The 14,550-nt window shown below is 39.4% G+C and overlaps 1 protein-coding gene across 2 annotated transcripts in view; it reads left to right on the top strand.

Annotated features, from left to right (window-relative positions):
- sppl2b (signal peptide peptidase like 2B) overlaps positions 1 to 14,550 on the top strand; it is a 46,855-nt gene that overhangs the window by 16,795 nt on the left and 15,510 nt on the right. For both annotated transcript variants that reach the window (XR_015751845.1, XM_043721053.2), the window contains exons 6-13: positions 131 to 270; positions 982 to 1,078; positions 1,209 to 1,319; positions 6,055 to 6,136; positions 8,772 to 8,846; positions 10,781 to 10,843; positions 13,421 to 13,520; positions 14,184 to 14,261. Coding sequence is in view for 1 of the 2 variants with exons in the window: in XM_043721053.2 (XP_043576988.2) it covers positions 131 to 270; positions 982 to 1,078; positions 1,209 to 1,319; positions 6,055 to 6,136; positions 8,772 to 8,846; positions 10,781 to 10,843; positions 13,421 to 13,520; positions 14,184 to 14,261 (746 nt within the window). In the remaining variant the exon portion in view is untranslated. The remainder of the gene's footprint in view (positions 1 to 130; positions 271 to 981; positions 1,079 to 1,208; positions 1,320 to 6,054; positions 6,137 to 8,771; positions 8,847 to 10,780; positions 10,844 to 13,420; positions 13,521 to 14,183; positions 14,262 to 14,550) is intronic.

Raw genomic sequence — 14,550 nt, 5'->3', positions numbered from 1 at the left:
TACGGATAGGGAGAAAATGCCAGTGTTGTCACACTTTAAAAGTTTATATCAAATAAATATCTGGCAATTATATAAATGTTTTTGCTCTCATGAGAAATGTGGTATTTTAATATTTTTCTTCCTGTTTAAGGCGCTACATGAAACACAAGCATGATGGGGCAGACAAACAGGATGATGAAACTGTCGATGTTACACCAATCATGATCTGTATTTTTGTGGTTATGTGCTGCTCAATGTTGGTGCTCCTTTACTATTTCTACCATCAGCTAGGTACGTCACTGCTACCGAATGTTCAAATATCTGGGAGTGAGCTGGATGGCAAGAAGTCATGTGCCAGAGTTTGTTACATTTTTCAACATTTCTTACTGTGGGTGGATGGTTGAAATATTTTAACATAGTATCATATGTTGCTGAGGCAGAACTTCCACATTTGACTTGTACAGAGATGCTGTTTGGCTTAGTGAGTGTAACTGAGTCAAACTTTACAACAAGTTTCCAGGTTCAATCCATTTGTTAATCCAACCATTCATCAAAACCTTTCTGCCTCTGTTGTTCTCACCCAAACAGTAGTATACTTCCATTCGCATTAGGATCTTTGGATAAAGAGAGGAAAAAGAAATTAACCATGATTCCAGACCCTGACCCATAGATTCTTACTAAGAATTGCAGACATCAGGCTACTGTAAGATTGGACTCCAGTGTGATGTCGTCAACAGTTAATATGCTGATGCTGACTGTCTAGATTCCTATGCAGAACAGATTAAATGCTCTTCAGTATTTGTCATCTAGAACTAAAAGTCTGTATTTTCAGGAGGAGAAAATTTGCAAAAAACAACAATAAATTTCTGGGTTAAAATTAGTTGCTCAGTTTCAAGTATGATGTTTGAGGGAAGCGATTTGTAAACTGCTATGACACTTGTGAATATTCAAAAGTCATATCAGCTAAGCATCTTCTCTCATTGTTTCTTGTTTCAAATCCAGTGTACGTAATCATAGGAATTTTCTGCCTTGCCTCTTCCATTGGACTTTATAGCTGCCTGTCTCCATTTGTAGGGAGAATTCCTTTCTGTGAATGCAGGTATGATGTAACTTAAAATATACTCTTTGTAAATTAATGTAAAAGCTAAGTTTAAAACAACATTGAAACTGGAATTTTCTCCTAGTCTTTCGACTGATTTTACCCTGAACCTTTCTCCTCTTCTAATCAGGATTCCAGACTTACCATGTAGTCACAAGCGTCCCCAAGTACGGATGTTGGTTCTTGGCATGTTTTGTGTCTCAGTTAGTTGTGTGTGGGCAGCATTCAGAAATGAAGACAAGTAAGTAACATTGTCATGTTAATGAGCTTACAGTTTATATGTATGTTTGCTTTTAGTCAACTGTATCCATTGCTCAGTGTAATCTACACCCAAAGAGACCAAATGCAGATTAGGTAGCTGCTTTGCCATGCATCAGTCTGTTCACAGCTGTTGACACAGGCTGTGGCTCACTTGCCATTTTAATTGCTCATTCTACTGACTCTGACTTTTGTTTAGGTCTTCTGTTCTGTCTGAGTAGCGATTGTCAAAAATTCAAGGTAACTTTAATAACTGCAAACCTTTAATTGGCATGTAGGTTAACATGAAGGACTAACCTTTCCCACCCTTGTTGGAATCTGCATTATAAAATTTGGCCAGCTTTCCCTCTCATTCTTAGCTTTTTCCATTTCCTTTTTACTCAAGGTAGCCCCCCCCACCTACTGACTTAGTTTTTCATATGACTTTTCTTCCCATATTTAAAAACATTTTATCATTACCATCCTCCCATCTTAGAACATTAAACAATACAGCATAGGACAGGTCATTGGCCCTCAATGTTGTGCCAGCCTTTTATCCTACTCTAAGATCAGACTAACCTACGTACCCTTCATTATACTATCTTCCACGTGCCTATCCAAAAATTGTGTAAATGTCCCTAATGTATCTGACTCTACTACCACTGCTGGCAGTGCATTCCACGCATCCATCACTCTCTGAAGAAAGAACCTACTTCTGACATCTCCCCTAAATCTTCCTCCAATCACCTTAAAATTATGACCATTCGTGATAGACATTTCCGCCATGGGAAAAAGTCTCTGGCTATCCACTCTATCTATGCCTCTCAACATCTTGTACATATCTATCAAGTTACCTCTCATCCTTCACTCCAATGAGGAAAGCCCTCGCTCCCTCAACCTTTCTTCATAAGACATGTACTCCAGTCCAGGCAGTATCTCCAGTAAATCTCCTCTGTACCCTGTCCAAAGCTTCCACATATTTCCTATAATGAGGTGACCAGAACTGAACACAATATTCCAAGTGTGGTCTAACCAGGGCTGTGTAGAGCTTGGATATATTCCATCTGGCCCAGGGGACTTATCTATCCTTATGTTTTTCAAAATTGTCAGCACATCCTCCTTTCTGACATCAACCGGTTTAGTATGTCAGTCTGTTTCATGTTGTCCTTACAAACGTCAAGGTCCCACTCAATAGTGAGTACTGAAGCAAATTATTCATTAAGGACCTTCGCTACTTCCTTCGACTCCAGGCACAAGTTCCCTCCACTATTGCTGATTGTCCCTACCCTTGCACTGGCCATACTCTTGTTCCTCACATAAGTGTGGAATGTCTTAGGGTTTCCTTAATCCTACCAGTTAAAACTTTTTCATGCCCTCTTCTACCTCTCCTAATTCCATTCTTCAGTTCTTTCCTGGCTACCTTGTAATCCTCTAAAGCCCTGTCTGACCCTTGCCTGTTCGACCTTAAGTAAGTTTCCTTTTTCCTCTTAACTAGATGTTCCACATCCCTTGTCATCCAAGATTCTTTCAACCTTCCATCCTTTCCTTGTCTCAGTGGGACAAACCTGTCTAGCATGATCAGCAAGTGCTTCCTAAAAACCTCCACATTTCTGTTTTGCATTTCCCTGAAAACATCCGATTCCAGTTTGGGTGCCCCAGTTCTTTCCTAGGAGCATTGTAATTCCCCCTCCCCCAATTAAATACTTTCCCATACTGTCTGCTGCCATCCCTAGTAAAGGTCAGCAGGTTGTGATCACTATCACCAAACTGCTTTCCCACCAAGAGATCAAATACCTGGAAAAATAACTCCCAATTACGTGACTGCTCCTTTCCTGTTTCTGACTTCCACCCATACTGACTCTGTAGACAAACCCTCCTCAATGACCTTCTTTTCTGCAGCTGTGATACTATCCCTGATTAGCAATGCCACTCCTCCAGCTCTTTTACACTCTGCTACCCCCCACCCCTGACCACCACAACCACCATCCTCACCACTCCTTTTGAAGCATCTAAACCCTGGAATAGCCAACAACCATTCCTGTCCCTGTGATAGCCAAGTCTCCATAATGGCTACAACATCATCATTCCAAATACTGATCCATGATTCAAAATCTTCTGATTTTCTTTTGAGCATGTTGCCTGCTTTTGCTTTTTCTGTTAGAATCATAGTCATATAGCATGGACACAAACCATTTGGTCCAATTATTCCATGCCGAACATGCTCCCAAGTCAAACTAGACCCACATGTCTGCATTTAGAATTAGAACCCCTACAGTGTGGAAACAGGCCCTTCGGCCCAACAAGTCCACACCGACACTCCAAAGAGTATCCAACCCAGACCCATTACTCTATATTTTCCCCTGACTAATGCACCTCACCTACACATCCCTGAAAACTATGGGCAATTTAGCTTGGCCAATTCACCTAACCTGCACATCTTTGGATTGTGGGAGGAAACCGGAGCACCCGGAGGAAACCTGCACAGACACGGGGAGAATGTGCAAACTCCTCGAAGACAGTCGCCCGCGGCTGGAATTGAACCCGGGTTCCTGGCGCTGTGAGGCAGCAGTGCTGACCACTGAACCACCGTGCTGGATTTGTCCCATATCCCTCCAAACCTTTCCTATTCATTTATTGATCCAAATGTCTTGTAAATGTTATAACTGTACCTGCATCCACCATTTCCCCAGGCAGTTCATTCCACACACTAACCACTCTGTGTGTAGAAAAAAATACTTGTCCCTCATGCCCTTTTCAAATCTTTTTTCTCTCACCTTAAAAAAAAATGCCCCTCGTTTTGAATTCCCCCACCATAGGGAAACGACCTTTTGCTCTTTGCCTTATTTATGCCCCTCATGATTTTATGACCTCCTATAAGGTCACCCTTTGACTCTTTTGCTCCGGTGGGAAAAGTCCCAGCTTTTCCTATTTTTATAACTCAATCCCTCCACTCCTGGCAACATCCTGGTAAATCTTTTCTGAACTCTCTCCAATTTAATGATATCCTTCCTGTAACAGGGTGACCAGAACTCCACACACAACACCAGAAGAGGCCTCATCAACGTCCTGTACGACCTCAACATGACATCCCAACTCCAATACTCAGAGGTCTGAGTAATGAAGGCAAGCATGCTAAATGCCTTCTTAACCATCCTGTCTGCCTGTGATGCAAATTTCAAAGAATTATGTACCTGAACTATTAAGTCTCTGTTCTGCAACACTGCTCAGGGCCCTACCATTGATTGTATAAGTCCTCTCCTTTTTTTTTTTACCAAATTTATCCAAATTAAACTTCAACTGCCACACCTCAGCCCATTGACTCAAATGACCAAAATCGCTTTGTAATCTTAGATATTCTTCCTCACTATCAACTAAGCCACCAACTTTGGTGTAATCTGTAAACTTACTAACCATGCGTCCTATATTCTCATCCAAATCATTTATATAAATGACAACCAAAAGTGGACCCAGTGCCATTCGTTTCGGAGCACTGCTGGTCTCAGGTCTCCAGTCTGCAAAACAACCCTCCACCACAGCCTCGTCCGGCAGCTACTATTAGGACAATTTTGTACCCAATTGGCATGTTCACTCTGAATCTGATTACTAATTAGTCTACTATGTTGAACCTTGTCAAAGGCTTTTCTAAAGTCTAATTAAACAATGTCTACCGCTCTGCACTCATCAGTCTTTTTGGTTACTTCCTCAAAAAACTCAATCAAGTTTGTGAGACATGATTTTCCTTGCACAAAACATACTGACTATCTCTAATCATTCCTTATCTCTCCAAATGCCCGTAAATCCTGTCTTTCAGAATCACCTCCAACAACTTACCCACCACTAATGTCAGGCTCACTGGCCTGTAGTTCCCAGGCTTCTCCTCACAGCCTTTCTTAAATAAAGGCACAACATTAGGCACCCTCCAGTCCTCCAACACCTCACCCATGGTTATAGATGATACATATATCTCTGCTAGGGGCCCTGCAATTTCTTCCCTGACTTCCCACAATGTCCTACTCCTATTCAAATGTTGAATATTCAAGTTCTGATAAAATTAGCTAATTTGTTTCCTACACAAATTGCTTCAGACTGCTAGCATTTACAAGTTTTAGCTTTTTGTTAATCTTTGAGTTAAACTATTATTGCTTGTCCCTGTTTGCGTAACTGATTTTGAAATTACGTGGTGTGAATATTTGTGTTTTAATTCTTATCCCAATATGTGAGCGTTCTTAGCTGTGTAAAGGTGATTTTAAACCACTCCTGCACAAGGGCTTTCATGTATTGAGTGTTTATCTCCTATTTGCATCATGTTTTTACATTTAAAATTGCAATATTCAGATTTATACACTGGTGTTCAATGTCTAATATGTATGCCCAAATTCTCACCCTAGTTTATTCACCGATTACCACACTATATCAATTACCCACTTGTGTTGATTTGTGCTATTTTAAGAGCAGAGTGCAAACATGCAGATGTTTTTTCATAATTAGGTATTTCACAATTTCTGATTTTATTTGTTTAATCTTAAGTAAAAACTGAATTATTTAAAACTCCTGCTTTCAAAATTTACTTGAAAGGTACCAAAAATGTCTTTAAATGGACATTCTGAATAAATGGTTTATACTAATAAATCTTCAGAATAAGCCATCATTATTACGATGTATCATGGTGCATTGCTACATTTTTGGGTCAATGATTTATTGCACAGTCTTTGAGATACTGAATGGATTCTGTTTCACAGATGGGCCTGGGTTTTGCAAGATACTCTGGGAATTGCCTTTTGCCTTTACATGTTGAAAACAATCCGACTCCCAACTTTTAAGGTACTGTGTCTTGAGTTCTGTTGCATGAATACTAACTGGTTATGATATAATATTTACATTTAAAGTTTGGATAGTTAGAATCAAAACTGTATCAGCTGGTCTATATGTGACCCATTGACAGTGATGTCCAGACTGGCTGAAAGGATATCTATAACAACAATCTCCTGGCTGCTTATGCATTATCAGAATGTATTTTCCCTCATGCAATTTACTTTTTAGATACTTCAGTTTCATTATTGGTGGTGGGGGACTTTCATGGACTTCTTACATATTGTCTCCACATCTTTTACATTGTATTTCAGTTATGAGGTCGCGACTTGTTTCAGCTTATCCTAGCCAGTCAGATTGGTTGAGTTTTGGGGGGATAAAGCTGAGTTTTGGGGGGATAAAGCTGAGTTATTAATCTGTACAGTGTCTCAAGAAGGTCAGAAGTGGAGTATACGCTGATGATTGCACAATGTCAGCACCATTCATAACACCTCAGGCACTGGAGCAGTCCATGTCCAATGTAGCAAGGTCTGGACAACATTAAGGCTCTGGATGATAAGTGACAATTAACTTCTCAAGTGCTTGGCAATTACTATCTCAAGTAGGAAAATCCAACCACCGCCACTTGATATTCAATTGTATTACCATTGCTGAATTCTCCACTATCAACATCCCAGGCATTCTCAGTGAACAGAAACTGAATTGGATGAGCTGTACAGGTATCTTGGCTACAAGAACAGGTCAGAGACTAGTTATTCTGCAGTGAGTAACTTACTGTCTCAATTCCAAAAACCTATCCATCATCTACAAGACACAAGTTTGATGGAATACTGTCCACTTTCCTTGATGAATGCACTTCCAAAAACACTCAAAAGCTCAATAACATTGAGGACAAAGCAGCTTGCTTGATCGGCAGCCCACAAGAGCAGCAGACACAGGATCACTGTTGCCTGGAAATTCCCCTCTGGCTTGGAACTAGATCACTGCTTCTTCACTTGCTGGTTTGAAGACTAGAACTTCTTTCCTAACTGCACTGTGTTCTTGGAATATGTGCTGTAGCGGTTTGAGAATGTGGTTTACTACCATCTTTTCCAGAGCAATAAAGAATGAGCAATAAATTATGGCCTAATCGGTGACAAACACTTCCCATGAATTTAAAAGAAGTCCGAAATTCTTGGTCTCCTTTTTGTTAAATAGATTTTTTTTTCTCATTGACAGTTCCTCCATAGTTCTCTTGAGGGAATTCCAAGTGTTCACATCATTTTCAGAGAATAAACTTTCTCTACGTCAATCCAAAATGTCTGACAATTTAGTCAGTAGGGCATTTTCCTCACATCCATTCTGTTGAGCGCTTTAAGATGTTTTTATTTCAACGAGATCACCTCTTATTCTACACATCTTCTAGCCTGGGATTCCAACGGCCCGAGATTCGGCAGCTGCCATGTTGCTTTCTGCAGCGGTGAACCATGTGGTCTTTTCCTCCGCCTTGGGAACCCATGAGTCGTGAATTGAACAAAGATGGACTTTGTCTTAATTTTACTTTATATATGATTTCTGTTATTAATATAGGTGCTGGAGTATGGCAACTTAAAACACTTTTCACTACATTTTGTTTTGTACAAATACAAGTGACAATAAATTACCTATCCTGTTGTGTAAACTCTAGGATCTGATCAATCGATCAACCTGATCTCAGAAAATCCTCTCGTCCCAGAAATCAGTCCTTGAATGAATCTCTGTTGCATGCTCTTCGAGTCATGATATCCTGTTAACATTTGCTTTTGTAATTGCTTGCTATACCTGCATGTTAACTGTTGTGATTCCATATTTGCTATCAGATTTTCAGAAACTCTTTTAAATATTCTGCAAATAAAGTGTGATATCAGGATCTGGAACATTTACTTCTCTTATAAAAACAGAAAATGCAGGTAATAATCAGCAAGTTAAGCAGCATCCATTGACAGAGATAATATTTCAGATTGAATTTCTGATGAAAGATCTATCAGTTTAAATCTATTAAAAGCCTGTTACATGTTGCAGTAATTTACACTTACACTGCTAGGTGGCGCTAACTGCAAATTCTCGGCCAGTGCTGACCTGTTAACATTGAAGGTCAGCGTCCCTGTGTATCCAACACTATTGCTTATGCTCCCACACTTTGCCATACTTAACCGTGGATAGTTGGAATGCCTCATCTCTGGCAAGTGTGCACTTACTTTAGACCAATCTGTTGTCACATATATAAAGAAACATATAACAATGACAGTAACACTTTAAAAATTCAGCCAGGGAGCTGTGACCCAGTGGAAAGCTGAGATCTGAAATGTAATTAATAAAGGAAGGATAAACTTATTATCTAATTAAAATTCTGTAACCCACAGTCACTTGTTACACCACAAAACACTCCATATTTCTTTGAATTTGTTGACAGCAGTTTGATCCATGCTGATAGGTTGGACTGGCAGAGAAGAAGGCTACTGATTTGACATATTAATATTTTAATTGATTTCAATATTAACTACTTATAGATTCTTCTGATGTTTATATTTAACTTTAAGCATAAATTTTTTGGACCTTAATGGTGTTTGTATTGAACTTTAGTATTAACTGTTTCTGGACTTTAATGGTATTCTCTTGTTTTAACCAGGCTTGCACATTACTGCTGACGGTTCTCTTTGTCTATGATATATTTTTTGTCTCCGTCACACCATACCTTACACAGGTAAGCTGAAAAATGGGTTGCCTGCAGAATCTTTAATATTTCAGTAGCAAAGATAAATTACTTTGCAATTTGTTTTTGAGACTAACTGAGATTTTGACTTTGATTCTGCATACAACTCTATATTAAACTATGTAAATAAGTAGGTTACTATTGGTTAATGGTATTCAGGAACCAAATTTTGGCAGTCACCAATTGGTGCAATGGATTAAATACTGGCCTCTATCTCTGACTTTTGGGATCTAATCCAGCCTAGACAAATAGTCAAAAACATTTCTGTCTGCTGACTATAGGGACCCTCTATGAAATTATTGCCTAATTAAAGTGGGCAAGAAAGGCAAAAAGCTTTATCAGAACAGGAATAGGCCATTTAGCACCTCAAGCCTGCTCCACCATTTAGAGATTGCTGTGCCCATCTCCATTTACCTGTCTGTGCCCAACTCCATTTACCTGTCTTTGGCCCATACCTCTTAATGCCTTTGTTTAACAAAAACATGCCTCAAATTTAAAATTAACAACGGTTCTCTTATCCACTGCCATTGTGGAAGAGAGTTACAAATATTTATCATCCTTTTGTGTGTAGAAGTGCTTCCTAATATCTCTCCTGAACAGTCTGGCCGTAATTCTCAAACCTTGCCACCTAATTCTAGAATTTTCAACCATTGGAAATAGGGTAGATAAAGATTAACTATCTCTTCCTGTTAATATCTTGAAGACATCGATCAGATCATCCGTAACTTTCTTAATTTTAGAGAAAACAGCCCTTATCTCTCCTCAACTTAACCCGGAAATCCAGGTGTCATTCATATAAATCTACGTTGTACTCCAAAAGGCTAATATATCCTTCTCCATCTGGTCATGGTACTCCAAATGGGGTCTATTCAGGGTTTTGTATAGCTGCAGCATAACTTCTGCATATTTGGGGCGGCATGGTGGCTCAGTGGTTAGTACTACTGCCTCACAGCACCAGGGTCCCAGGTTTGATTCCAGCCTCGGGCGAGTGTCTGTGTGGAGTTTGCACATTCTCCCCATGTCTGCGTGGGTTTTCTCCGGATGCTCCGGTTTCTTCCCGCAGTCCAAAGATGTGCAGGTCAGGTGAATTGGCTATGGTAAATTGCCCATAGTGTTAGGTGCATTAGTCAGAGGGAAATGGGTCTGGGTGGGTTACTCTTCGGAGGGTCAGTGTGGACTTGTTGGACTGAAGGGCCTATTTCCACACTGTAGGGAATCTAATCTTGTTCTCCAGTCCTATAGATACAAAGTCTAGTTTTCTGATTATTGTTTGGACCTGTTTGTGACATTTTCAAGATCCATGCACCTGAACCCCCAAGCCTGTTTGGACATCTGCTGTTTTTAACTCCATACCGTTTAGAAAGTACCCTGGTCTCTCCTCTTTCAGTCCAAAAGGAATATGTGATAGTGACTAATTATGTTTGCGGCAATTTGTCCTTTCTTATTTGATGACAAAGCCATATCTTCTGCTTTCATTAAAAGAGAGAGCTTGAGTAGTTTTCATGTGACTGCACATGAGCCTCTTTTTAATTCATTTAATTGTGAAATATGAAGAACTATAATTTGACACAATGCCACCACCTTTTGCCCTAACTCTTTTAACTTGTGCGATATGTTTGAATCCTAAATTACACCAGTTAAAAGCATCCTGCACTTATAAAGGATTTTGTATTGCTCCAGATTTAAAGAAAATATTAGAAAAGTTGTGTGTAAAAGAAGCAGCTGAACAATGTTAAGTCATGAGCAAGATAATTCTGGATGCAGTGAGTGGCTGTAAACTGCTGGGAGTGGAGTGGAGTGGAGAATATTATCACCTCACTCTGTGATTTCTTGGCCAATTTGTTTTTCAAGATTTCTAAAGGGCACTGAAATAATTTTTGCAATGAAGCCATATTTCCTAAGAGTGATGAGTTTGTGTGTTTCAGAGCGGGGAGAGTATCATGATGGAGGTTGCTGCTGGTCCTTCTGATTTCTCCACTCAAGAGAAGGTACAGCTGAAAGCATGCTGCTATGTTACTTATTAAAGCCTGCAGTAGCCTTTGCAGCGTTTCTATCAGCAAATAATTAAAATACTTTAATTTTTTTTTGTGTTCTGTTCTCTCTTCCTTTTGGTTGCCCTATAAGCTACACTGTGGCATCTGTTTATTGTTAACTGTGTGACCTATTTCTCCAGAACGCTTGCATTTCTTGGTTTTCTTTCCTGATTTATGTCTGCTGATTTTATTCTTTGCAACTGTTTTGCAGTATCTTTGAAATATTATGCAAGTATAAGTTATTGAGAGCAGGGGACCACGCACTTGGGATTCTCCTGCTTGAAGTTTTTAACCACTTGACTCCCTTATTTTGTTGCCATCATTTTTATTCTAAGGCTTAAGTATTAAATCCATAAGGTACTCAATCTGTTTTTAAAATTACACTCCTGTTCGAGCAAAGCACTGGAGCGTGAATTGGAACTGGGTTTTTAACTGCATTAAACAGTAATTCTGTTGGCTGCGCTCTTCTCCTGCATGTTTCAATCAGACTTTGGACGCATTCCTGGGCTATTTCAGGAATTCTGCCAGATACGATAAACAGGCTTATCAGTCTCCTTGACAGATCCAAGTGCTATTCTCCTTGAATGTGAGTTGCAACCAAGAAAGAGCTGAATGAAATAGTATCCTTTTTAATTCAGGGCCTGCACAAAAACGTAAAAAGAGGAGTGAGAAAAGTAACCTGGTACATTCAGTCTTTCAGGCCTGTTTTCCCCTCATAATAGAAGAGTGTGATCCAGATTTTTCCAGTGTTATTACGGCCACTTTTCTGCTAGAGGTTTGGACACCACTTAGGACACAGAACATTACAGCGCAGTACAGACCCTTCGGCCCTCAGTGATTCCACAGGTCGGTGCAACAATCTGAAGCCCATCTAACCTACGCTATTCCATTCTTGTCCATATGCCTATCCAATGACCATTTAAAAGCCCTTAAAGTTGGTGAGTCTACTACTGTTGCAGGCAGTGCGTTCCATGCCCCTACTACTCTCTGAGTAAAGAAACTACCTTTGTCATTTGTCCGATATCTATCACTTCTCAATTTAAAGCTATGTACCCTCATGCTAGCCATCGCCATCTGAGGAAAAAGGCTCTCACTGTCCAACCTAGCTAACCCTCTGATTATCTTATATGTCTCAAATAAGTCACCTCTCAACCTTCTTCTCTAACGAAAACAGCTTCAAGTCCCTCAGCCTTTCCTCCATACCAGGCAACATCCTAGTAAATCTCCTCAGAACCCTTTCCAAAGCTTCTACATCCTTTCTATAATGCGGTGACCAGAACTATAGGCAATACTCCAAATGTGGCCGTACCAAAGTTTTTTCCAACTGCAGCATGATCTCATGATTCCAAAACTCAATCCTTCTACTAATAAAAGCTAACACACCATATGCCTCCTAATAAAACAATGAGATCCCATTCCCAGAATTTAAGATGGAGCTATAGAAAGACCCTCAAGCAGGAGGAATTAACAGTTACATCCCAGGGAGACACGAGCAGTTCTGGTACTTCTATCTTTTGGATCTGTAATTTTCCCTGCAGTTTTACTTCAGTCTTCCTCTTCTGATTTCTCATTTGAATTTGGTTTTATAGTTGGTACCTTTCGGTTGCCCACCTACGTTGTTTATTTATTTGTAAACCTGGAAGTGAACATTGGAAAAGTGAGCTGATTGCACCAGTTATTAAAACTCCATTTAGACCTATTCTTATTCACCATCCATATGGATACATTCAAAATTAGGTCAATTAATTCCTGAAGAAGGGCTTATGCCCGAAACGTTGATTCTCCTGCTCCTTGGATGCTGCCTGACCTACTGCGCTTTTCCAGCAACACATTTTTCAGCTCGGATCTCCAGCATCTGCAGTCCTCACTTTCTCGTAGTCAATTAATCCAACCATGGTCATGCAGCATAACTCCAAAATGCTGAGGTCAACAGCTGCCCTGGAAAGAGAAGCTAACTGCAGAGGCATTGATCAAACATGAGGCCTTTCTGGTCTGAGTGGCTCAGCTATTCACTGAACAAATATGTTCAGCTATTGATGTGCTGGTGGCTTAGCATATTTTGCCTTTGGTTTCTGTGTTTAGATGCAGTAAACTAGCTAATTTCAAAAGATTTTTACAGTTTATTAATTATGAGCCTATTAAGATCTTGTACTGCTTTTTTAATGGTTACCAATCAATTATCTATTTCTCAAGAGTATTTGCTTTAGAGCAGATTTCTTGATAGGTGTGTTGATGCTTTGTGGGAATGGCAAGATAAAAGGGACATTACATTTGTCTTTGGATATTGATATTTAACAATAATCTTCTATAACCATTTAGATTCATTTTAAATCTGTCCGAGTCCGGTACTTATATATATCATTGTGTTATCATGTTTCACTACTGTAAATGAACTTGACACCTTTTAAAGTGTAATCAAATGTAAGAGTCTGGTTATGTGGAAAACAGAATCAAAGTAGATCAAACTTTTCTATCTGATGTAATCAAATTAAACCACTTGCCTTCCTGGTGAGACTTCTCTTTTGTTCGCAGCTTCCAATGGTTCTAAAGGTGCCCCGCTTGAATTCATCACCTCTGGCATTGTGTGACCGGCCATTCTCCCTTCTTGGCTTTGGTGATGTCTTAATACCAGGTAAACAAATTCTCAGCATATTCATCTGCTATACTCCTTTACCCTAAAACTAGATATATTCAAATGTTTGATTAATCAATTATAAGAAACTATTGAATTATTTAGGAATTTTTAATTTGTTGGAAATTAGCTTTCCTTTGTATTAGAGCTACTGACTGTTATGTATTTCCCTGGCTACACAAGATTAACATTACTCTTTGTAGGGCGTTCAAAGTTAAAAATCACACAACACGAGATTATAGTCCAACAGGTTTAATTGGAAGCACTACCTTTCAGAGTGCTGCTCCTTCATCAAGTGGACAACCACCTGATGAAGGAGCATCGCTGTGAAAGCTAGTGCTTCCAATTAAACCTGTTGGACTATAACCTGGTGTTGTGTGATTCTTAACTTTGTACACCCGAATCCAATCACCGGCATCTCCATATCGTCTCTGTAGGGCTTCGGTCTTAAATAGCTAAAAGATGTCAGTCCCAGTGGAATGCCAGCACCAAGCTTATCAGTCTGTATTAAATTTTTTAAAGATTGTTTTCAAAACAGTTGAGGATAAGACCATTGTGTAGGGCCTTCATTTCTGAAATTCTGTTGGATCATTGATGTAAATTGCAATTTCCTTGTCTTATTCCATTGGCAACAACTTCCTTTTTTTTTGATTTTCTTTTCAGGAATGTTGGTGGCATATTGTCACAGGTTTGACATTCAGGCACAGACCCCACGAATTTATTTTGTGGCTTGCACAATTGGTAAGTGCCAACATTTTCTTTAGCAACAGAAGTTTCAGCATATGTGTATATTTTATATATGTGCTACACACATTTAAAGTGAAAAGTTTTGGTTACAGGGAATACAAAGAATTAGCTGCAAAGGGGATGGGACTAATTTTGTCCCTCTTTGAAAGAATTGATGCAGGTATGATGAGCTGAATGGCTGCCTGTGCTGCAGATTCAACGATTCTATAAGTAGGTGCACTGTTACTGTCAAACAATTTGTAATTATCATAGCTTCAGCAAGAATTGCCTTATTATGCAACAT

This window comes from Chiloscyllium plagiosum, unplaced genomic scaffold, assembly GCF_037043375.1.
Source record: "Chiloscyllium plagiosum isolate Xiang-an unplaced genomic scaffold, Cpla_swu_hap1 HiC_scaffold_28, whole genome shotgun sequence".
NCBI classification, from domain to species: Eukaryota; Metazoa; Chordata; class Chondrichthyes; order Orectolobiformes; family Hemiscylliidae; genus Chiloscyllium; species Chiloscyllium plagiosum.
The sequence above is the reverse complement of the archived record's forward strand: the minus strand, read 5'-3'. Positions and strand labels throughout refer to the sequence as shown.